The following is a 24,508-nucleotide window of genomic DNA, read 5'->3' on the forward strand; positions in this document are numbered from 1 at the left end:
ACATCAGACAGACTAAACAGAACGTGAGCGATGGATGAAGCGCTGAAGGTTTGTGTGTACAGTAAAGGTGGCGGCAGGAGACGAGGACGATCTCAGATGTTTATCTTCACACTCTGCTGTCAGATAATCTGAGGTTTTATAGATGTTAATGTTCCAGCCAGACGGCAGGCCGCCTGCGTGTGTGTGTGTCCATGGTGGCAGCGGGATGTGACCTTGGAAAGATATTGTTGTAATGTAAACATTAGAGCTGTGGCTCAGCTAGCTTTGCCACTGACCTGTTTCAAAGGTGACAACATAGTTTGACGAGTAAAACTAACAATCATCATGTTTTATATTGTTTGGAATTGTGTCTCAGTGAAGTTGACCTTTGACGTTTAGATACATAAAAAAGGAAATGCTGTAATTAGCATCTTGTTCTTCGACCATCAAATACTCAACAGTTCATGCTGATTGTTTTTATCATCAATTAGGGGAAATTGCCTTAAGGTGTTTCTGATTTATAGGCAAACAACATGGATGACAGTGAAAATGTTTCTAGGGGACCCCCAAAAAGTGACGGACCTGTCCGGGACAATAAGAAAAAAAAGCCTTCAGAATCATGTAATCAGGATTTTAAAGTGAACCAGAGTAATACCACATTTCACCTAATTCTCAACCACACTGACAAGTAGCTCAAATCATCTGTCCAAGCCTTGTCCGTCATTTTTTGGGGTCCCCTGGAAACATCTCCCAGTCAATTCTACTAACGGTAATTGCAGCGCCTTTCTGGATTTTATTTAAACAAAACAATCTATTTGTGGTGCAGTATGGTGTGTTAGTCAACTTTTATTTTTCTTATATGTTCCTTGAAAGTAACAGGTTCATCGATACAACACAAACCACTGTCACACTTCTTTATTTACATCTTTTCTCCCTGAACATAAAAATTAAATTCTGCATCCTCTTGGCCTCCATCTGCCAAAGTAAAGTTAATAGTTCCATTATAGTTAATGGATTGTTCTCGTAGTTTATTCAGTGCATCCTCTTGCCTCCCCATTGTCTTTGCCTTCTGGGAAGCTGCGGCGCCAGTAATAGCTTAGGTAAACTGTTATGTCTGATGCAGCCTGTCAACAACAACAGGAAGAAAAGTGACATTTTTAATGTGTCACTGTTAGAAATAATACATTTAAGTGTCACATTTAGAGGTGAAATACAGCAGGGCAATCACTTTAAATCGTGTTGTTGTCATACTGTGAATGTAAAATCAATCAGCTGCCACTTCCTGTCACACTTTTCTTCACTTGTTTCTTAAATAAACACAGATCAAGAGGTTAACGAGAGGCCGTGGAGGGGACACAATCAGGGTAAGTGCACACAAAGTTGATTTGGACTTCTGAGTGATTTCTGTTGATTGCACTGCGGAGACAATTTACATTTACAATTCAGTGTTTATTTTTCTGTTTATTCTTCTTTCTTCAGAGAAAACCTTAAAGAGAATTTAAGAGTAGTCTGAAGTTACTACTGAGCAGATTAATGTTCCCACCGCATGCAGTATTCATACATGTAACACACTCATATAGTCCTTTGCTGACTGATCTAAAAGGAAAAGGGGAAGGAAATGTTTGCTTACACACAATCAGCTGATGACTGGAACTGTGTTTCCTGTTCTAATGACCTTCTGTCCAAAGTGTAAGCGCTTTGTGTTGCTGTAATGTTTGAATGAACCATTCACTGTGTTTTGGTGAACTTCTGGAGAGGCTCAGATGGATAACAAGGGATCCTGCAAATCATTTGCCGAAACAGTGAGGCTGCAGCCAAGGACGAGATTTACCCAAATACCAACCTGTTAATCTGTGCATAGACACAACAGTCACACTGTTATGGATTGCTGGGCTGCTGTCAAAGTCTAACAGGCTCCCCCATCAAGGGGTGGTCATAGGCTGCCATCTGCTGGACAAAGGAAGGTTCTACTGTTTTGCTGAGCTTGTTTCAGATTTGTGCTTAGTCATATGGTATGTTTCCCACAATATATCATTAGAACCATTATTATTATCAATAAAGCTCAATGTTTTAATTTAATAGGCCTATTTTATTTTAATTTGTTTTATTTTATTTTATTTTTGCACAGCTTTAATTAGTAAATGAGAGGCATAAAATTGTTTGATTTTATTTTATTTCATTTTAAAGTCTCTTAAGTAATTTTAAAGAAATAATAATAATCTTGGGGATTATTAGTCTCTCCACCCGTCCGGCGCATCTTTTTCACAACCGAGCGCACCTCCTACAAAGGACTGTCTCTACTTTCCATTCCAACCAATCAGCGTTAGCCGAGAGCGACGGGCTCGCAGCTGATTGGCTGAATCTCCAGCAAACATCACATTTTCTGACAGTTCCGGTTCGCCACTTTTTAACCCACTTACGCACAGTAACACGTTTGCTTGTTTCTAGTGTTGTGTCCGACATTAAATCATTGTTTTGTGCTTTAAAGACATTACTGACTGCTGAACCACGGTGAAATGCAAGCTATCAGGTAGGAAACACGTGTTTATATGATGTTACTCCCTCTTGTGTGACACATTATCTGTAGCCTCAGGTAAGATTAGGCGATAAGTAGCTGTAACCAGCTAATATTATCACAAGGTAAATTCATAGGTTGACAGCTAAACAGGTGTTGATGAATGTTTCTGTGAGCGGAAGTAGACTTTTTAAGTCCGTTTTGTCACTTGACGCCCTTTTTTGGTGGTTGAGGTTGAGACATTTATTGATTTCCCAATATCCCAGAAACTTCTTCCGGTCTGCCTGGTCCTCTTCTGAGAGGCTCGATGACAAAACGGTGGTCATCACCGGCGCCAACACCGGCATCGGCAAAGAGGCGGCCATCGACCTGGCGAAGAGAGGTCAGTCTGACTCCACTGAGGCTTAATGCAGGGAAGGCTGACAGCCACAGAGAGTGGGGAATACAGAAAAATAAAGGGGTTAGGTACACTTCACATGCAAGTTGATTTACTTCCTGTTCTCCTAAACCAAATTGAAGATGTTACACTGTATGGAAGATTGACAAAAAAATAAACAAAACAATTTTTAAAAAAATGGCATGCTCCTTGTATACATTCATGAAAAATAACCAAAAGTATAAAGGAATAAATGTTAAAATAAAATTAAAATTATAAAATGAGGTTATATAATTTTGCCAATAATATAAGCCCTAAAAATCTAAAACATGGCAATTGAGATACATTTATTCACTGTCCCCCCTGAAATTTCACTTATTCTGCAGAAATCATGAAGCTATGAAATGGGACATGAGCATGAAATATATATTTGTCACATGGATGTATAAAATAACAAAACCTTTCACATTACCATTTAACAAATATATTTTTATTATTAGTGCATTTACTGATTTAGAGAAGAAAAAAACATGAAATTTCAGACATAAAAACTTTATTTAGTCACAGTTCTTTTCTTGTATGGAAGATGTGAAATTCAAAACTTTCAAACAAATACAAAAGTGTTTGATTGGACACTTTAGTATATTATGTTTTTTGCTATTTAACTCAAAGTAATGTCCACGTTTTGTCAGGAGAGGCCGCTCTTCAGCCGCACATAACTGTGATCATCAGCATGTCTGCACTGATGTTGCTTTTAAATCACTGTTGTTTGTGTCTCTGTTCAGGGGCGAAGATCATCATAGCGTGCAGGGACATGGAGAAAGCACAGGCAGCCGTCAAAGAGATCACGGAAAGCTCCGGCAGCAGCACGGTCAGCTGCATGAAACTGGACTTGTCAGACAGCAAGTCCATCAGAGAGTTTGCAGAAGCTATCAACAGAGGTGCGATCAGCTGTTACTTAGAGAACCACACACAAGAAGAGATCTAAACACTAAAGGTTTGTTTTCTCTCTACAGACGAGGCAAAGCTCAACATCCTCATCAACAATGCAGGCGTGATGGTTTGTCCTTATGGGAAGACGGCCGACGGCTTTGAGATGCAGATTGGTGTCAATCACATGGGTAAATAAACTGGCGTCCATTACACTATACATAACACAAAAACAATCTGATACCTGATGCATTGGACAAAAAAATATATATATACCTGTTTTTATCAGTGTCAGTCCCTCCAACCTAAGACTCACTCTTTCTTCCACATTCCAAGTGAAGGAGGATTCATATTTTTTCAATATAATGCAATCATTTGTCTTTCCTGGAGGAGTCCATCATTTTATTCTTCTGTTTGGTGTAGAAGAAGTTGTTCTGACCTCAGCACTCCTCATTAAACTTTACAAATCCTTAATGGACTTGACATAGAAGCCAGTCCACATACTCCTGCTACTATATAAAGCTGGATCCATACTCCATGAGAACAGAGAACTCCCTCCCCCCTGCCGACGTTACGCCCACAGGCTGTGGGTCAACCATGCTGTGATTGGTCGGAATTTATTGTGGGCGTGATGAATGTGGAGAAGCCAAGAGCTTCTTCAGGTGCAGAACACACAGACAGAAGGAGGAAGCACAGCGACGATGGACAGTTTAGATGAGCAGCTGGCAAACAGCTCCTGGAAGGAGAAACACGATACACAGAGAGTGTCTGTCCAAAAGGTGGCGATAATTAATCCCAGTATTGATCACGGCGTTACAGTGGCTCCACATGCACATTAAACACCGGGAGACGGGATGTATTATTGCAGACAGTCATCCACACGTTCACAGAACTAAACTCACACAGACCAGAGGTCTGCTACAGTCAGCTGCACTGATCTTCTATCTATTGTCATGCTGTGCGCCCTCTTCCCTGAACATTATCGGCTTGTTAGGTATGGGTGATTTCATTGTATACTGACTGTGGTCCACAAGAGGGCAGCATATCAGTGTGAATGACTTTGGTGGAACGTCTGTATTTAACTGACAGATCATTTAAAGGTAACCTACTTATCAGAAAATTCACCATCCTGAGGTCAGATGGATATGATGCACTAACATCCTGTCACTGTTAAATATTGATCACTGTTTATTATTAGAGCTTGTTGTAATATGTCTGATATGTTGGTTTTCCTCCCTTTTTTTTCCAGGTCACTTCCTGTTGACATATTTGTTACTCGACCTGATTAAAAGATCAGCACCAGCCAGGATCATCACCGTGTCTTCTATGGCTCACGCCTGGGGCTCCATCAATCTGGAGGACATCAACAGCGAGAAAAGTTACGACAAGTCCAAAGCCTACTCCCAGAGCAAGCTAGCCAACGTCCTTTTCACCCGCTCGCTGGCCAAACGCCTAGAAGGTGTTCTAACCTTCTGTCCTCTGATATTTCACCTTCATCTGGTGGCATCAGCTTTGACAGTTTGACTTGTTTTTTTAGGCACCGGTGTGACGACATACTCCCTCCACCCTGGAGTCGTTCAGACGGATCTGTGGCGTCATCTGAACGGCCCTCAGCAGTTCGTCATGAAGCTCGTCAGTCCTTTCACCAAAAACTCTGTGCAGGGGGCTCAGACAACTATTTACTGCGCCGTAGAGCCGTCACTGGAGAAGGAGAGCGGCGGGTATTACAGGTGCGACCTGGTGGAACAGAATACCACCTTTACTTACAACAGCACATCAAAGGGGCGATTGATGAGTTTATCTAATAATCTAATGTGCTTTCTTACAGTGACTGTGCTCCTGCCAACTGCTCTGCAGCCGGCAAGGACGACGACTTGGCGCAGAAACTGTGGGAGCTGAGCTGTCGCCTGCTCTCCATCACCTGGGACTGAAGCAGCCTGGACTCACAGTCTGCAGTATTTAATTTATCCAATGCACTGTACCCTAACACTGCCTGTCAGGACAGAATGTGACTTGTCTGGACATACTTCTGCTTACAGATACTGTATTTTTCTAACAGTTACTTAATTTACAAGGTGCCTGAGAAGTTTTGTTCCTTTTGATGACAGCTTTGTAAAGTTTACTGGTGCAAACAAAAGTCAAACTCTTACACTCCATAGTTTACTTTTTCTTTATGTTGTCAGACATTTGATTACACTAGGTATGTGTACAAGATGTTTGGTAAATAACCACTTGTATAAAATATTTTTGCAAATGATTCCTTTGGCCCTCATCTCTCCTCTGGGCTCTGGGCTCTGTGACCTTCTTGATAACAAAGACTCCAACTATTAACTTTAATGCTACCGTATGATCTCTGTGTGCCTGCAGGACAACGATAAAAGCACTAAAATGAAGATAAACACCATCCTTTAGATGACCATCATAAAAACTAACCTGATTGCTGTTGGTGTTGCCTGAATGCAGCGTTGTAGTAAACTGTGTGTTAACAACACCAACGATGTGAGGCTGTTTAAACTTGTTTTTGTTACTCAGATTCATAGGAGCGCATTAATTTCCCCATTGTGCGACTAATAAAGGTATTCTTAATTCTTAAGTAGTAACTATAAATAGGGCTAAGCTAAGCTAGGTGTAACCTGGCTACACGGGTGTATAGTTCAGTTAGTGAAGGGTAATATTAGCTGTTAAGCTAGCCACTTTAGCTACAGGAGCGCAGATAAATTAGATGCTGTTGTACATTAGCAGTTGTTGCAAATTAAGATTAAGAAATTACTACTTAGCAGTGGGCACGTATCATTTTACCCTTTATTGCTCATGATAAAATCAATACATATAAATTACTTAAAAACAAAACAGTTAATTGTAAGAATAGTCACATGTTCCTCTGATATTTTAAATAATGTCAAATTACCTAATGACATCACTGAACTGTAGTGAAACATTTGTCCTGTTGGATGTTGTAAAGTCATGGTTTGAGCTTCCACTTCACCTTTGACCTTTCTAATCAAAACAACTTAAGTAAGTTATTAAATTATTTTTTAGAACAATATCAGCTCTAAAATGTGTTTTTAAGTTCAATAAAATAAGATTTGATTTAAAAGTTTATTTAAACCATGGTTGAACTTTACAGAGTCGCCCCGTTGTATAATATAGTGATTAATCTTATCATGTGCAGGGTGCCATAAATGTGTGCACTGAAGTCCGTCGTCTCCATGGCCACACATACAATCAACCATTAATGTTTAATAAAGAAAAAGAAGCTGGCTATAAGAATCAACCGCAAGTCAAGCGGATACCATCACAGAGGGAGGCGGCGAGCGGGATGGGTGTAAGGATGCACTGGTGCACGACTGAACTGGACTAATTACAGTGTTTTGCAGAGCTGCGGTGTTACTGCTGCTGCCTGGATGTTAGAGTAACGTGATGGTGCAGTAAAGATTTGTTTTTCCTTCTCAGTGATAGTCTGTCGGGATGGAGGAAGCTGAAGACGGGATCGCTGTGGTGGGAATTGGGTGCAATTTTCCAGGAGGTGAGCGGAAATTAAATTTTTAGATTTTTATTATTTCATGGACTCATCTGTCATTCACAGATTTTTCTACCTGGTATGATGTATGTTATGGTATTTATGACTCGACTTGGTTACAGAAGATCCAGATATTTGCACTATGTTTCACTTTGAATCATCGTTTTTAAATTACAGTCTTGTGGTCAGATTTGTTTTTCACTTCTCGGAAGTTTTTACAGATTGTTTTATCCTGCAGGAGAAGGGCTCGATAACTTCTGGAAGGTTCTGATGGAGGGGAGAAACTGCTCTGTGCCGATTCCCAAAGAGAGGTTTGATTTAGCCAGCTGGTATGACCCTGACGACACCAAGCCAGGAAAATCCCGCACCGCCAAGGCAGCTCTCATCGATGGGTAGGAGCCTTTCTGACTGTAAAGATAGGCCTGTGTTTATGTAATAATCATCATCATCAGCTGGGTCTTGTTGATGGTGCCAGTGATTGTGGATTGTGGCCAGGTGTGGAGTGTCTATATGTAGGTGCCTGTTTCAGACACCTGTACTGAACATGGCTCTACAGCTGTGGCTGGAATCTAGACAGTCAAATAAGTAATTATGTGAGGTGTTTTAAAGGCGTAAACCAGGCTTTAAACTCTAATGTGGGTGAAGTGGAAACTACTTTACTTCCAGACACTACTCATGCATAAATTTTCACACACATCTATAAGGTGTAACATCAACCACAGAGTCTAATCTTTGATGTTCTCAACGTTTTGCAGGTTTAATGAATTTGACCACAGGTTTTTTGGCATCAGTGATAGTGAAGTGGAACAAATGGATCCCCAGCAAAAGCAGCTCCTGCAGTGTGTCTACAGGGCTTTAGAGAATGGTGGTGTTTCCATGGAGAAAGCCAGCGGGACCAGGACAGGAGTGTTTTTCGGTAAAGGCAGAAAAATAAGCTGACCCCCCAAAACCTGCCCTTGATCCAACTATTTACAACAGAAACTTTATGATGTATCAAGATGATCATGATTGCTTTGATTACAGGCATCATGAACAGAGATTATGAAACAAATGCAGCACATGTGCACCCGAGTGTCATCAACCACTGGACGGGCACGGGCCTCGCCATGAGCATCGCCGCAAACAGAGTCTCCTACGTCTTTAATTTCACCGGACCTTCGCTGTCCATCGACTGTGCCTGCTCATCCTCCCTGGTGGCTCTTCATCTTGCCTGTCAGTCCATTAAACAAGGTCTGTGCTGATGGAAAGACATTTATTAACATTTTATTAACAAAATATTGGGTGAGATCATAAACTGCGTTATCTTATCAGGCGATTGTGACATGGCTGTTTGTGGAGGAGTTAACGGCATCATTGAACCAAGAGTGTTTGTTGCACTCAGTAAGGCCAAGATGATTTCACCTGACGGGACAAGCAAGCCTTTCTCCAGCCGAGGAGATGGGTACGGCAGAGGGGAGGGCTGTGGGGTGGTCTTCCTGAAGCCATTGAAGAAGGTCAGAGCATGCAGAATAATCTGTTCCTCTCTTATTATATTCATATCAACTATTAATTATTCATATTGCCACATTTTCAGATACCCAAAGGGTTCATTTAGTTTGTTTGAAGTGGTTGTGTTACTTAACCTAGCCAGTCAACTGGAATGCTGACACAGAAACTGTGTCACTGTGTTGGATAGATGCATCAATTTTCACTGTATTCTATATTCAGTAAAACAACCTTCAAATAGTGAAGAGCTCAAATCTTTTAAACAAGTTTTTAGTCTAATGTCTGTATTTGTTGTCTTCTGGACTAGCTGCAATTGCTGTCAAGTGGAACAAGCTTGAAACTTTATACAGTAACTGAAAATTTGCAAATACTGGACAAGATATATAACTGCAATCTGCCAGATAATGTTGCTGGATTTAAGGCTCATAAAGTAAAACTGAGCGATCAAAATTTGAACAAATTTTTGCCACTAAAGTCCGACATGATGGTCATATGCAACTCTTTGGGCCAATTATCACAAATTAACACTAGCACAAAGGAATATGACCTAACTCAATCTGACTATATAACAGAAATTGTTGGTTTAATTATTACAAAATGTACATCATGAATGTGCGAAACAAATTTGAAATCACTTAAACTCTAGTTTTAGCTTAGTTGAACTACTTTCTTCGGCTGACCAAATTGCTTTCATTGCGTTATTTTGGTCTTGTTGTTGCTATACAGGCTCTTGAAGACCATGACCATATCTGGGGTATCATCAGCAAAACTGCAGTCAACCAAGACGGACATTCTGTCACTCCGATCACCAAACCCTCCATGACACAACAAGAGGAGCTGCTGCGTAGAATCTACTCTGAGTCAGATCTTGCTAATGTCCAGTACATTGAGGCTCATGGGACTGGAACCCCAGTTGGAGATCCAACAGAGGCAGGAAGCATCTCAAATGTCATTGCCAAAGCCAGACCTCCTGGTTCAAAGACACTTAGGATTGGCTCAGTGAAGAGCAACATTGGACACACAGAATCTGCAGCCGGAGTTGCAGGGCTCATTAAGGTTCTCCTAATGATGAAGCATGAGACCATTGTTCCCTCAGTTTGCTACTCCGATGAAGCCTCCAGCATAGATGCCAAAGCCCTGAACATTAAGATTCCAAAGGAAACCGAAAAGTGGGAAGCCTCTGGTGTAAGAGTCGCAGGAGTGAACAACTTCGGCTTTGGTGGAACAAATGCACATGCTATTGTCAAACAACACAAACAGTCACGTGTTGAGCCAAAGAGCGATGGAAAGCAACTCAAGTATTTTGTCTTGTCAGCAAATTCACAGAAATCTCTCACTTTGATGATGGAAGACACCGTGGAACAGCTGGAGAATCCAGATCACAAAGTTGATCTGGATTCTCTGTTGTACACATCAGCATGCAGAAGAAGCCACCAGAAGCATAAATACAGGAAGGCCATTGTGGCATCATCTGTAGTCGATCTTAAAGAGAAGCTTAGTTCCACTGCTCGCAAAAACGTCAGCCCGGCCTACTCAGATCCAAGACTAGTGTTTGTCTACTGTGGCAATGGTGTCACATACCACAGCATGTGCAGGCAGCTGCTAAAATGTGAGCCGACATTCAGAGAAAAGATCACAGAGATTACAAAACTTTTTCAAGCTCTGTGTTCTCTGAACATCCTGGATATGCTGGAGAGTGACTCTGAGAGTAGTGACTTTAACAAGCCAGATGTTGTCCAACCACTCCTCTTTGCTATCCAGGTTGGTATTAACACTCTGCTCAGGCACTGGGGTGTTCGGCCAGATGCTGTAGTTGGACACTCTGTCGGTGAAGTTGCAGCCGCTCACTGTTCCGGCCTCCTGTCTCTTGAGGATGCGGTGAAAGTCATGTATTACCGGGGCGCCCTCCAAAGCAAAGTCATGGGCGGGAAGATGCTTGTGATCAGCAACATGCCTGTTTCAGAGGTAACCTCTCTTCTTCCTCCGTACTCTGGTAGAGTTTGCCTTGCTGCTTTTAACAGCCCACAGTCTTGCACCCTCTCAGGTGATTCAGATGCAATTGAGTCCTTACACAAGGAGCTGAACATCTCACCTAACAGCCAGAATCTGTTCCTCCGTGTGTTGGATGTCCCTGCTGCTTACCACAGCCATATGATGGACCCAATTCTGCAAGAAATAGAGGAGACGATTGGCTCCTTACAGGTGAATGATTTACATACTGAGTTGTTTTCTACAGTGACAGGAAAGGAAGTTGAGCAGGGAGACTTCTGCACAGGAAAATACTGGGCTAGAAACATACGTGAGCCAGTCACTTTTGAGCAGGCAGTTAGATCTGCAGCTAAAGGGAAGAAGAACACAATCTTTGTAGAGATAGGGCCAAAGAGGGCACTACAGAGAAACATCATGGAATGTTTTGGAAACAATGCAGCAGTTCTCACCTCGGTGCAGCCTGGGAAAGATCGTGAATCGATGGTGTCTGTTGTTACTAAACTGTTTGAACTGGGTGTCCAGGTGGATTGGAACACCTTCTACAGAGGTTATGAGACAGTGCCACTGCCTTTCCCAAAATACCAGTTTGACTGTTCAGACAGAGATGTTATCATCAGAGCAGCACAGAAAAACAGCGCGAGTGATCATCCTGTGCTCTGTCAGACAGGAAGCGATATCTTCAGCTGCAATCTGATGTCTGACTCCTCATTCTACTTAAAAGAGCACAAACACAACGACATACCGATCATTCCTGGTGCCTTCTACGCTGAGTTGGGTTTAGCTGCGTTCATGGCCAGCGCTAAACCAAAAGTACCACTCAGCTCACTACAGCTCAGTGTCAGCTTTCACAGTCCATTTGTCCTAACACAAAATTCTCCAGAAATGAAGGTGCAACTTAAACAGAAAGAGACAGAAACTAGCTTCACGGTGCTTTCCCCGTCTGCGGTGTATGCATCAGGCACAGTGGTTTCAAAGAAAGAGAGGCTGATTGAGGAACAATGCATTTCACTGAGCTCCATCTACAAGAGATGCACATCTGTAGTGAGCTCTCAGGAGTTTTATTGGTATCTCTCTCAAGGAGGCTTTCAATATGGAGATGTCTTCCAGAACAAAGCAGACGTGCATTATGGTAAAGATCTGAAGGAGGCTTTCGCAGCTGTCTCAGTTCCAGGAGTACTGCGGCCTCATTTGTACGATTACTGCATTCATCCTGTTGTGTTGGATTATCTGATGCAGCTTCTTCCAGTTACAGTGGAGCACATCTTTGCTGGAAGGCCAGGCTTTCCTGCCAAAATTGGAAGCCTGACAGTGTTCGAACCCATTCAAAATGAGATGATCGTATACCTGAGAGCCACTGATGTGGGCGTTGATCACTTTGAGGTTTGCGGCTGCTTTGCAGATAAGGAAGGCAGAGTGCTGGTTGAGGTTAAACATGTGCTAATAAAGTACCTGGGGAGCCGCTCTCACGTGGTTGAGGAGTATTTCTACCATAATGTGTTCAGTGTCGTCCCCAAAGCTTCCATGCCTGCTGCTGCTCCAAAGGCTTTGGTCTTCTCTGACCGTATAGGGATCTCTGCAGGTCTGCAACAGCACTTAGACCCAAACTCTAGATATGTTTCCTGTACACATGCAAAATCTATCTTGAGTCATGGGTTTCCTTCTCTCCTGGCAAATCTCAATATTACAGATATTGAGAAGAACTTTGATGAGGTCTTATTTTTGTGGGGTAAAGAAAACCTCACGTCACTGGGAGCCGATGTTGTCCTGCAGAACTTGGCCAGCTGCTGTGAGATTTTCCGCCAAATAGTCCTTGAGCTGAAGCAGATTCATTTCCCCAACTCCATTAGGACAGTAACCTACTGTTCGTCTGACATCACAGTGGACCACATAAGTGCCGGTTTTGCCCTTGCAGGTATGACAAGGTCATTTGCTGCAGAGCTACCAGATCTTTCTTTTCAGCTGATAGATATAAGCTCTGTATCTGCTAAGGACATTGCAGCTCTATATGAGGTCCTAACATCATATCCTTGCAACAAGTACCCAGAATTGGTGGTAAAAGACGGGCTGGTTTTGAAACCTTCCATTGTCCGTACCCTGCCTGAAACCACTGACATTCCAGAGGGCAGTTACACATGTGCATTGTCTGAACCTTGCATTCTTCAGACAGCTGATGCACATAAGATGACTCAACTGAGTGCCATTCACTTTGATGAGGAAGCCGAGCCAGTCACTGACACATCCGTTGAAATCCGGCCCAGTAAGATCTGCGTCCATTCATATGACTACTTCCCTGTGAGCACCTCACATCTGAAGTTTGGCAAAACACTGTACTGGAACAAACACTCATCCCAGAGACACAAGTTGCTCATGCTTGACTTCAGCGGTACTATTACAGCAGTGGGGAAAGATGTCCGGAAACTGAAAGTGGGCGACCATGTTGCTTCCTGTTATCCTGTGGCAGCAGCTAGTAAAGTCAGAGTCCCAGAGGATGTTTGCTACAGCACTAACAGGTTCTCATTCCTCCAAAAAACACCCTGTGTGTCCTTCTTTGTACTAGCATGGGAGATCCTCCATCGAGCATTACCCAGAGCCAAACACAATTTGGGGATCATAAGTACTGTGCCTGACTCTGCTCTGGTGAAAGTCTTGGCATTTACCTCATACAAATCAGGTTGGAATGTCATTGTTGGCACACAGTGCAATGGCTCTTTTGTAGATGTCAACCAGATGGATGCTTTTGTCATCCTTCCTCCATTTGATGAATCCATGACGGATAAAATTTGCAAGTCTCCAGGTGTCAAACATGTTGTAATCCTCTGTGAATCTCAGATGCAGGGGTTACTCACTCAGGAAGAGTTCCACAGTATAGATAAAAGCGTTCACGTGCAGACAATTCAGATGCCAGCGGTTCTGCAAAAAGGATCCCTGAGAGTACACAGGCCATACATTTATCACTGGCTGAAATCCCTGAACTTAAGCAGGAAGTTTGCTTTTGATAACTTCACCTTCCAGAGTGAAAACAAGAGTCTCCACTCTGAGAGGTTTCAATCATACTTCAACTTAAAGGAACTGGCTGTAGTGGCTCTGGAAAAAAACGTTAGGGGTACACTGTCGGATATCCCACTGCTGCCCACAAAAAAGCAGCTGTTTAGAAAGAAAGCAGTGTACATAGTGGCAGGTGGTCTCTCTGGTCTGGGCTTTGAAACTGTCAAGTTCATTTCACAAAGAGGCGGCGACAACATCGTCATACTGTCCAGGAGTAAACCGTCTCCAGAGGTGCAGCAAGAAATACACAAAGTGGAGAAACAGTGTGGGAACAGCATCACCAGCGTGGAGTGTGACATATCTGTCTCTGAGCATGTGCACAAGGTCATCAGTGTCATCAGCCAGAGGTTTCCGAGTTGTCCAATCAGAGGAGTGTTTCACAGTGCAGTTGTCTTGCATGACGGGCTGATTGAGACCCTTGACAAGTCTCTTTATGAGAAGGTTTTCCGACCCAAAGTAAATGGTGTGCTGAATTTGCACCACGCAACCCTTCATTGTCAGTTAGATTATTTTGTGTGTTACTCCTCCATCTCAGCCTTCCTTGGAAATGCATCGCAGACAAACTACGCCGCAGCCAACACGTTCCTCGACATGTTCTGTCAGTACAGGCGTAAACTCGGGCTGCCCGGTCAGTCAATCAACTGGGGAGCTCTGAACCTCGGCCTGCTCTTGAACAAAGAACATTTTCAGAGGTTTCTGGAGGCAAAGGGGATGATGGTGTTGACTGTAGCTGAGATTCACAAAAGCTTGGAACAGTGCCTTATCCTGAACCGACCCCAGCAAGCTGTTTGCAGGTTTCATTTCAGAAACATCAGGTACAACATCCTCTCTCAAAATGTGGCCTTGACCATGCGCCTGACAGCATTAGTGGAGGAGGCCTTCCAAAAATCCAAAGAAGCAGATGCCCAAACTAAACAAACTGAGGTAGTTTCATCAAAAGATTATGTCATCTCTCTGCTCAGCGAGACCATCGGCATAGACCCGAGTGAGCTAAAAGATGAGTCCCCTCTTTCCTCATTGGGCATTGACTCCATGCAGGCCATGACTCTGCAAAACCTGATCTTTCAGGAGAGAAGCCTGAATGTGCCTTTGGTGAAACTGCTGGATCCGAACGCCACTCTATCAACAGTGGTGGATATACTGAGTGAGTCTTTTCCAAATGAAGACACAGATCAGGTTTCTACCAGACTGTAAAAAAAAAGAATGCAGATATTAGATTGCGTCATGATACTATAGAAATGTTTTTCTATTAGTAACACAGCAGGATTTTGTGTTAATACTGACCTTTGCAATTATTGTTTTACATTTACGGGTTTATTTTTGTTTAGCAGTTTTAGAACTGGATTTTTTTAATGATTGCTGTTTAACAGATTTTGCTTATTGATATACTAATAAACGTGTATGTGTATTATTTTATGGATGTTTCAAGTTCAGCTTCAGATCATCTCTAAGTTGGACACAGATAAATGTTCATCTGCCTGGGTTCATGCAGCCATCTCTTACAGGTCACGGCCAATTCTTATCACTGATAACTTTTGATTGATAATCAACTTTATGATGCTGATGGAAAAAAAACATGTGATACAACATTCTGGCTTGTTCCCCTGGTGGCATATTCAATTTAGCCAACACAAGGATTAACAAGTCATAAAAACTAATAATAAAATGAAGATCTGATACTATCTGTCCTACAATGTATATTATAGTTTAAAGTTTAAACCCTCTGAACCCTGTGTACTCCTAGCAGCTTCTCCTCTCATTTTTAATCAGTATAGGCCCATTGTTGACTGCAATATAAAAATGTTATACATACAGTGTGTTTAAGTAATTAGCTATTAGTGACGTTTTAACAGACTGTTTGCAAACTGTTTTTTTAATTGAGACATATTGAATTAAATTGTTTTGATGACAAATAACAAAGTTCAGTGTTTTCTTTCGACTGTTGCAATCAAACAAAATAACATCACAAAAAATATTTTAGTTTTTTCTGCTATGTTTTTATTGATAACAAAGAAGACTTAACCCATATTTGCAGTTTGAAAAATGTTATGATTAATTTAAGTTTTTCTTGTCATGCAAACTAAAGGTTTTTCTTTATTGAGACAGAATAAATCAAGTAGAACATTTTTACATACCTGATAATGTTGTTTTACAAATATTTTTTTTGCAGAAATTAGAAATGCCTGTATTCACAGTTATATTCATTACAGACATACCACATGACGTTTGAATAAAAAAGGTAACATCTAATACATGTAAGCATACTTATCAGGTATATTTCGCTTTATTTTGTAGAGTAATGGATTATATAAGCAAAATCAAAAGTCAAGCCATCTTCTGTTACCCATCAATACAGCTATGTATGTGTTAACACTTACACTCAGTTCCAGAAGGGGGAGACAAAGGTTCTGCATTAAAACTTTAAAAGATCCAGACATTTATACTCCATCAGGAGAGCTCCGCAAACTTAAATCAACAGACTTAAACCTACTTCAGAAAGTAGTAAGCCCCATTTATGACACAGAACTATCCACTGTTTAAAACACCAGTTATCAAACTGGCCACTGTAGTGTTGGGGTCCAGTATTATAACCAAAGGTACATTTACTCCTGTCTCCTGGAAAATCTTGTTCTGCAAAGTCATAGCTAACATGGAGTCAATCCCCAGCGCATACAGAGTGGACTCATCACCCAGTTCATCTGCACATACATTAATTATGTCACTGACAATTGTCCTCACACACTCATGTGTGGAAGTCAAACACTGGAGTCCGGGGTCATTATTCATTTCATCTTTGACTTCCATTTTCACTAAAGTTGACAGTCTTTCTCTGAGAGAAGCATTTTGTGAAAGAACGTGAACGTTGAGATTTTGGAAGTTGAATTTGCATATTACTTGTTGGGGCCTGTTCATCAAAAGACATTTTTTAAGTGCCTCATGAACCTCACGCACATCCATGGTCACCATCCCTTTTGCCTCCAAGAACTTTTGGAAGTGGTCTTTGTTCTGAAGCAGGCCGAGGTTCAAAGGTCCCCAGTTGATGGACTGAGCAGCGAGCCCAAGGTTTCTACGATAATGACAGAATGTGTCGAGGAAAGAGTTGGCTGCTGCGTAGTTACACTGGGAGGCATTACCTAGGAATGATGAGATGGAAGAATAGCACACAAAGAAGTCAAGTTTGTCATTAAGTGTTGCATAGTGGAGATTTAAAGCACCACTGACTTTAGGCTGCAGCACCTTCCTGAAGAGTGACTCATCAAGGGATTCAACCAGTGCATCGTGCAACACTGCGGCGCTGTGAAACACTCCTTTTACTGGACAAGAAGGGAATCTTTGTCTGATCTTTGAGATGGCATCCACAACCTGTGTCGGTGCAGAAACATCACACTGGACATTTATGACAGCAACTCCATTGCTTTTGTGGAGGAGATCCATTTCACACTGGATTTTCTCTGATGGAGTTCTTCTGGACAGTGTTGCAACACAACCACCACCGTTATGTACGATGAACTTAACTGTCTCTAGTCCCAAACCAGAGAGCCCTCCAGTTACAATGTAAACACAGCTTTGTTTAAAGAGTTGTTCAGGCCTCTCACGCAACGGGATCTTGGATACTGGACAATCATATTCTTCATGCTCCAAAATAACCTGCTGGACTGTGTTTGTTGTGAAATAGGACTCAGAATCTGTGTTGGACTGAGGCTCTTTAAACTGATACAGCTCTCTTCTCAGAGGTAGTGATGCTCTGTCAAAGCCTAATGACGTTAGCCACTTGAGAATATCCCCATTCTGTGCATATAGCTTTGCTCTCTGGAGTACATTGGCCACATCAAGGTTATGTACGTGAATGTGTTTACTCTGCAGTGCAGAGACTGAGATCGTCGGCTGACTGCTATACACAAAAATGACGTGTTTCTCGTGGCCAGCAGTTTCATACATTTTTTTCCAAGAGTGATTATATGGTGGCAGAAAAACAAACACATGACTCTGATCCAAATGTGAAGACTCCACCCTGAAGTGGGGCACAGAGGAGACGTTCCAGCCTGATCTGCTTGCTGTGAGAGCCAAAACTTTCACCAGAGCAGAGGCAGAGTTTGAGGAGATAATAGCCAGTTTTCTGTGCTGTTCTTTGACTTTAGACAATGTTCTCTGCAGGATCTCCCATGCCAGTATGAAGAAAGACACACATGGAGTCTCTTTTAGAAATGGAAGTCTGTTTGTGCTGTAGCATGCTGCTTCAGGAATTACAATCTTTGTAGTGGCGGCAACTGGATAACATGAGGCAATATGGTCTCCTACTCTCAGGTTATTAACATCTTTTCCAACAGCTGTGACGATGCCACTGAAGTCTAAAGCCAGTATACTGTGACTCTGAGCGGAGTGGTTGTTCCAATAGAAAGTCCTTCCAAAGTTCACATGTGAAGTGCTCACAGGAAAGTAATCAGATGAATGCACGCACACATTGGTTACCTCCACTTCAACCGACTTCTCTTGGATAGGGTTTCCATTAGCAGGAATGGCAGCCAGGTGAGTCATTCTGTATGGATCAGCTGTCTGAAGGACAAAGTCTTTAGGATGCACAGAGTCCACATAACCTTCATACAAACTTCTATCCTCCGCTGGTGTCCGAGTGATTCTTGTCACTGACACTTCCCCTTTACTGACCCTGACCTCTTGTTGTTTACAGCTCTTAATCACATGAGCCAGTGTTTGAATGTCTTCAAAGGTCACAGAAGCAAGGTCAATCAGCTGAAAAGACAGACATGCCATCTCTGCCGCGCAAGCCCTTGTCATACCAGAAAGCACAAAACCAGGACTGACGCGGTCCACGGTTGATTCTGTTGATCTGTAAGTTATGGCATGGATGGTGCAGGGGTGATTGCTCTTTTTCACGGCTAAAACAATCTGCCGAAACATCTCGCAGTATCTCGCCAAGCAGTTCAGCATCTTCTCACATGACAGATGGGTCACATTCTCACCTACAATGAAGAGAACACTCTCCAAATCCACAATGGTTTTAAGTGAGTGCAGCACTAAACTTTGAACATCCTCTTTGCTCCTGACTACAACTGACGCTGGGTGCAAGTACCACCTAAGTCTTTTAGCGATGCTGAGGTCATCTTCAAAAACAATTGCTTTTATTTTACAATTTTGCATGTCCATATCTTCAGCAACTGTAACGATTTCATTGTGGAAGAACAATGACTGAGAAACATCTGAGCAGCTGCCCAAAAATGTAATTCTCACCCCCTTTAGTTCCACTAAGATCTTCCCCTCTGTAGTGGAAAAGCAACCACATACATCAAGGAAGTCTGCCGTCTCTTGAGTTGCTCGCAGGTACATGACCATTTCCTCCTGCAGCGGTCCTGATACAGCTACAGTACTGATACCTGAGGGGAATCCCTGCCTGGCTGTGAGCTGCCCCATTGTCACCACCGCAGTCAGTTGCAGAAAATAGTCCAGGAGCAGAGGGTGAATGTGATAGTCATGAAGATATTTCACAAGCTCATGGGGGACTTGTATTGTTGTCAAAGCTTCCTTGTATTCCTTCCCAAAATACACATAACGGAGCTGCTTGAATATAGGGCCATACTCAAATCCTGCTTGGGAGAGAATTGAGTAAACCTCGCCTCTTGTCATCACCAGTTTGCACCTCTGGGAGATCACATCAAGGCAAATGGTTGATTCCTCTAACAGCAGCTGACTCTCTGTGCAAGTGTATGTGCCAGAGGCATGTGTTGCAACAGAAGACTGTATTATGAATGAGCCCCTCTTGTCTGCATGCTCCACTGTCACCTTTAATTGTTTACAATTTGAGTTGAGTGTTAACATACTCTCAAAACTAACACTGAGATGGAGCTGAGAAACAGGTTTCTTTGGCCTCAGGCTTGCCGTGACAGAGGCATATGCTAGCTCAACATAAAAAGCACCTGGGATAATGGAAATGCTGTTGTTTTTATGCTCCCACAGATATGGTGCAGAATCCAGTGAGAGGTTACACAGGAATGTTTTGCCTCCCTGCTTTATTTGAGATATGAGTGCATGTGGAGAACAAGCAGATGGCTCCTCACCTTTTCTCAGAGCTTCAAAGTTCTGATCCTTCTTTGAATTATCAAACTGATAGACTGGAAAATCTGTGGGGAACGCCTCATGACCCAAGTACAGCTGGGTCCAGTCAACATTAACCCCAAGTTCAAAAAGTTTTGCCACAGTCGATAGGATGGTGTCAGAGTCCTTCTCTGGATGAGCACAGGAAAGAACTACAGTATCTTTCCCCAGAGTCTCACAGATATTCCTCTGGAGAACTCGACGAGGTCCAATCTCCACAAAGACCACATCTTTGCTTGACTGCTTGTGTTTTATGGCAGCATGTAATGCTTGTTCAAATAAAACAGGGTCTCTAATGTTCTTTGCCCAGTATGTGCCAGTGCTGAAATCACCATCTGAACAACTTTCCCCTGTCACTGTTGAGAAAAGCTTGCACTCCATTTTGTTGGCATCCAGCAGCTGTATGTGTTTTTCAATGTCCTCCAGAACTGGATCCATCATATGGCTGTGGTATGCTGCTGGGACATCTAAAACATGGAGGAAGAGATTTGTATCTGCAAATATGATTTTCAGCCTGTCGTGGAGGATTTGTATTGCCTCTGCATCTCCTGACAGAGTGCAGGACTGAGGGCTGTTGAAAGCAGCCACACAGATTCTCCCAGAGAAATCTGGAAGAGTCTTCAACACATTTTTTGCCGGGACATTGCTGACTACAAGCATCTTCCCCCCTGTGACCTTACTCTGGAGTGTACTGCGGTAGTACAACACTTTCACAGCATCTTTAAGAGACAAGAGGCCTGCACAGTGAGCGGCAGCAACCTCGCCAACAGAGTGACCAAGCACAACATCAGGTCTGACACCCCAGTGCTTCAGGAGGGTGGTGACGCCAACCTGAATCACAAAAAGAAGAGGCTGGACAACATTTGGTTTGCTGAAATCATCATTATCACACTCACCATTCAGATGTTTACTGATGCTGATGGTGTTATAGCTCTGGAAGAGACTCTCTATTTCTCTGACCTTTTCTCTGAACACAGGAAACTCCCTCATTAGCTGCCTGCACATCCCCCTGTAGGCAACCCCATTTCCACAAAACACAAAGATCACCTGGAGACCGGACCTTACTGATTCAACCTTTTGTGCAGATGTCAGCTGCTGTTTTAAATCTGAGAGTGAAGATGTTTGGAAGGCCTTCCTGTATTTGTGTTTGTTGTGAGTCCTTCTACATGCTGAGGTGTATGAGAGTGCCTGCAAGTCAACTGTCTGGTCACTGCAAATTCTTTGGTGGGAGTCAGTAATGGACAGGAGCAGTGAGTTCTCAGAGGATGCAGATATTACAAAAAGATTTGGACCTCCTTTAGGTATCTGCATTGGAGCCGTGGTAGGATTATATTCTCTTAGAATAACATGTGCATTTGTGCCCCCAAACCCAAAGCTGTTTATGCCAGCTATCCTTCCTTGTGACCCACTTCTGCTCCATCTTTCTGCCCTAGTTGGAATATTTAGATTCAGACCCTTTATGTTCATGTTGGCACCTTCTTTGGAGTAAAAAACTGATGGAACAATGGTCTCATGCTTCATCATTAGGAGAACCTTGATGAGTCCAGCGACTCCTGCTGCAGACTCTGTGTGTCCGATGTTCCCCTTTACAGATCCAATCCACAACATCTCAGAACCAGGAGGTCTGGCTTTGGCAATGATGTTCGACAAGCTTCCCGCCTCTGTTGGATCTCCAACTTGGGTTCCAGTCCCGTGTGCCTCTATGTACTGGATGTTTGCGAGATCAGACTGAGAGTAAATCCTTCGCAGGAGGTCTTCTTGTTGTGTCATGGAGGGTTTGGTTATCGGTGAGACAGAGTGTCCATCCTGGTTGACCGCTGTTTTGCTGATGATACCCCATATTTTGTTGAAGTCTTTTGTGGCCTTTGAACAGAAAGTCACACCATTACCAGACTATCTGGCTGCCTGAAATAACAAATAAATACATTTAAACCTACATTTTTCAGAGGTTTCAGAAGTATGACACCACAGCCCTCTCCTCGGCCATAGCCATCTGCTCTGCTGGAGAAAGGTTTGCTGGTTCCCTCAGGTGAAATCATCTTTGCCTTGCTGAGAGCAACAAAAACGCGTGGCTCTATTATACAGTTAACCCCGCCACATAGCGCCATCTCACAGTCTCCTAACAGAGAGAGAAGAAATTTTTAATCAAAGACAAAAAGAAGACAAGAGGAGTGGTCAACACTGTGGCCCACAGTGCTGAGCATCGGTAATGGCTGCCATCCAGGAGTTTAAACACTACCTCTTCCCCAAGATGGAGTGATTTGTCAAATTTTGTTGTATAAGAGTACATTTACAACAAAAAAGATTGAGTTCTATTCTCTAAGAAGCTCAGTAGTCACCACTATGATAGTGAAGATGCCAATATAGCTGCTGTGGACTACTTTCTGAAGATCTAAGATACTGACATCCTTCATAGATCAGTCAAATATGACGTCTCACCTTGCTTTATAGCCTGGCAGGCTACATGAAGAGCCACCAAAGATGAGGAACAGGCACTGTCAATGGTAAAAGAGGGGCCAGTGAGGTTGAAGGCGAAGGATATTCTGTTAGCAGCAACACTCATGGCCGTCCCCGTGCCATTGTAGTGGGTTATCGTGGTAGGACTGTTATTTCTGAGCATCTCGTAGTCTCTGTTCATAAGACCTGCAGCAGCACAATCAAAGCAAAGTGAATTACAATCTGTGCATCACCAAATTATGTTTAGGATTTTACATGTAACAGATCAATAGTGATTGGAGTACCAATGTAAACGCCAGTTCTGCTTCCGCTGATGCTTTCCATGGCCATTCCTCCATCCTCTAAAGCTCTATATGTACACTGCAGGAGCAGCTTCTGCTGAGGGTCCATGAAGTCAGCCTCAGCTTCAGTGATACCAAAAAACTTGTGATCAAACTCATTGAACCTAGGACATAAAAATGTATATCCATCATAATTTTCTGAAGAGAAGAAAAAATAGAACATTCAACAACACGATGTTTACCCTTCTATAAGAGCTGCTTTGGCTGTCTGTGTCTTTCCAGGTTTGCTGTCATCAGCGTCATACCACAAACTGGTGTCAAACCTATCTGCTGGAATGTCTACCACACAGTTCTTTCCCTCCAGCAGAACCTTCCAGAAACTGTCCAAACCCTCACCTAAAATAAAATATATAAAAATATTTATATAAAAGAATTGCATGTAATCTTTAAAGGAACAAAGCCATACCTCCAGGGAAATGACATCCAATCCCAACAACAGCAATGTCATCCTCTGAGCTCTCCATGTTTCCGGACAGATCATGTCATTAAGTCAGCTTAACATGCTCCTCCAAAAACCAAAAGGCAGGTTTCTCCATGGTGAAGCTGAACTGGTCTGTGTGGCTGAACCCTCACATCCTTTTATAGATGCTGTGCCAGGTCAAAACAAAGGAGCCTTGTTGCACCTGATACTCAATAGTGTAATTGCATGTTCTAAAGACCATTGAAGTAAGGCTGAGGGAAATAAGCATTTATTTTTGTTTGTGGAACAATACACACTCATTTCACTTTATTTTTCCTTTATTGTGACAAAAGTGTTTGCCCACTGTGTGATGTCTGCTTTTTGTCACGCTTGAATGTTTCACATAATCGAACAAATGTAAAAAATTACAGTTTTTAAATGACGGTGTTTATTATTAAAGGGGAAAAAAATCCAACCCCACCCTCATAAAACATAAATTAACTGTGGTGTATATCACATCTTTTGAGAGCTGTGTTCAGTTTCTCTAGCCACACCAGGGCCTGATTACTGTCACCTGTTCTAAGTCAAGAAATCACTTGAATAGGACCAGCCTGAGCCAGGGGAGCAGACTGAAAGTCAGGAACAAATGAGAAACAAAGTCATTGAGATCTATCTTTCAGTCTGGAAAAGGTTATAGTTTTGTACATTTTTAAAGCTTCGGGACTCCAGTGAACCACAGAGAGAACCATTATCCACTATGGTGAAAACAGGGAACAGTAGTGAACCTTCCCAGAAGTGGCCGGCCACCAAAATGACCCGACGACTCATCCAAGAGGGCACAAAACACCCCAGAACATCCAAAGAACCGCAGGCCTCACTCATCTCAGGTAGGTCAGTGTTCATGACACCACCATAAGACTGGGAAAAAATGACCTGCATGAAAACCACTGCTGAGCAAAAAGAACATAAAAGCTCATCTCAGTGTTACTAGAAAACATCTTGATGCTGCAGAAAGTAGGGAAGCGAGCATGGTACTAAAAGGTCTCAAATGCTTAAGTAAAGTTTCCAGATATATATATATCTATATATATATATCTATCTATCTATATATATATATATATATATATATATATATATATATATACATTATATATCATGCTTGCTGTAAATGGGATGATCTCCATTTGGTCTGTTAACTAGACTAACTTGGCACACTAGCTATGGTGACAGTGATAATGGGCTGAGTTGTAGTAAGCTTGTTCAACCACTACTTTTACACCTGCTGTTCCTTTTTGTTGTACGGAGCCGTTAAGCACCGTTCAGCTCACCGTTTTATATTAAAAATGGGATAAACAAAGTATTT

General features: G+C 42.4%; 3 protein-coding genes across 3 annotated transcripts; 2 read left to right on the top strand and 1 right to left on the bottom strand.

The window, feature by feature from the left end:
- Nucleotides 1–2,363: 2,363 nt before the first annotated feature.
- Nucleotides 2,364–6,057, top strand: rdh12l (retinol dehydrogenase 12, like). The gene is made up of 7 exons (XM_028433396.1): nucleotides 2,364–2,509; nucleotides 2,761–2,876; nucleotides 3,656–3,811; nucleotides 3,887–3,991; nucleotides 5,050–5,259; nucleotides 5,338–5,530; nucleotides 5,629–6,057. The coding sequence occupies exons 1-7, from the start codon at nucleotides 2,496–2,498 to the stop codon at nucleotides 5,729–5,731; spliced, it is 897 nt and encodes a 298-aa protein (XP_028289197.1). The 5' UTR covers nucleotides 2,364–2,495; the 3' UTR covers nucleotides 5,732–6,057.
- A 1,211-nt stretch (nucleotides 6,058–7,268) lies between these two features.
- LOC114453409 (highly reducing polyketide synthase sorA-like) lies at nucleotides 7,269–15,117 on the top strand. The gene is made up of 6 exons (XM_028433298.1): nucleotides 7,269–7,326; nucleotides 7,559–7,712; nucleotides 8,076–8,236; nucleotides 8,344–8,550; nucleotides 8,632–8,813; nucleotides 9,532–15,117. Exons 1-6 carry the CDS (start codon nucleotides 7,269–7,271, stop codon nucleotides 15,031–15,033), a joined length of 6,264 nt encoding a protein of 2,087 aa, XP_028289099.1. The 3' UTR covers nucleotides 15,034–15,117.
- Nucleotides 15,118–16,365: 1,248 nt separating this feature from the next.
- pks1 (polyketide synthase 1) lies at nucleotides 16,366–23,209 on the bottom strand. The gene is made up of 6 exons (XM_028433411.1): nucleotides 23,152–23,209; nucleotides 22,928–23,081; nucleotides 22,689–22,849; nucleotides 22,387–22,590; nucleotides 21,885–22,066; nucleotides 16,366–21,810 (listed from the first exon to the last, which is right to left on the bottom strand). The coding sequence occupies exons 1-6, from the start codon at nucleotides 23,207–23,209 to the stop codon at nucleotides 16,366–16,368; spliced, it is 6,204 nt and encodes a 2,067-aa protein (XP_028289212.1).
- Between the last annotated feature and the right edge of the window lie 1,299 nt (nucleotides 23,210–24,508).

This window comes from Parambassis ranga, chromosome 20 (genome assembly GCF_900634625.1).
Source record: "Parambassis ranga chromosome 20, fParRan2.1, whole genome shotgun sequence".
Taxonomy (NCBI): Eukaryota; Metazoa; Chordata; class Actinopteri; family Ambassidae; genus Parambassis; species Parambassis ranga.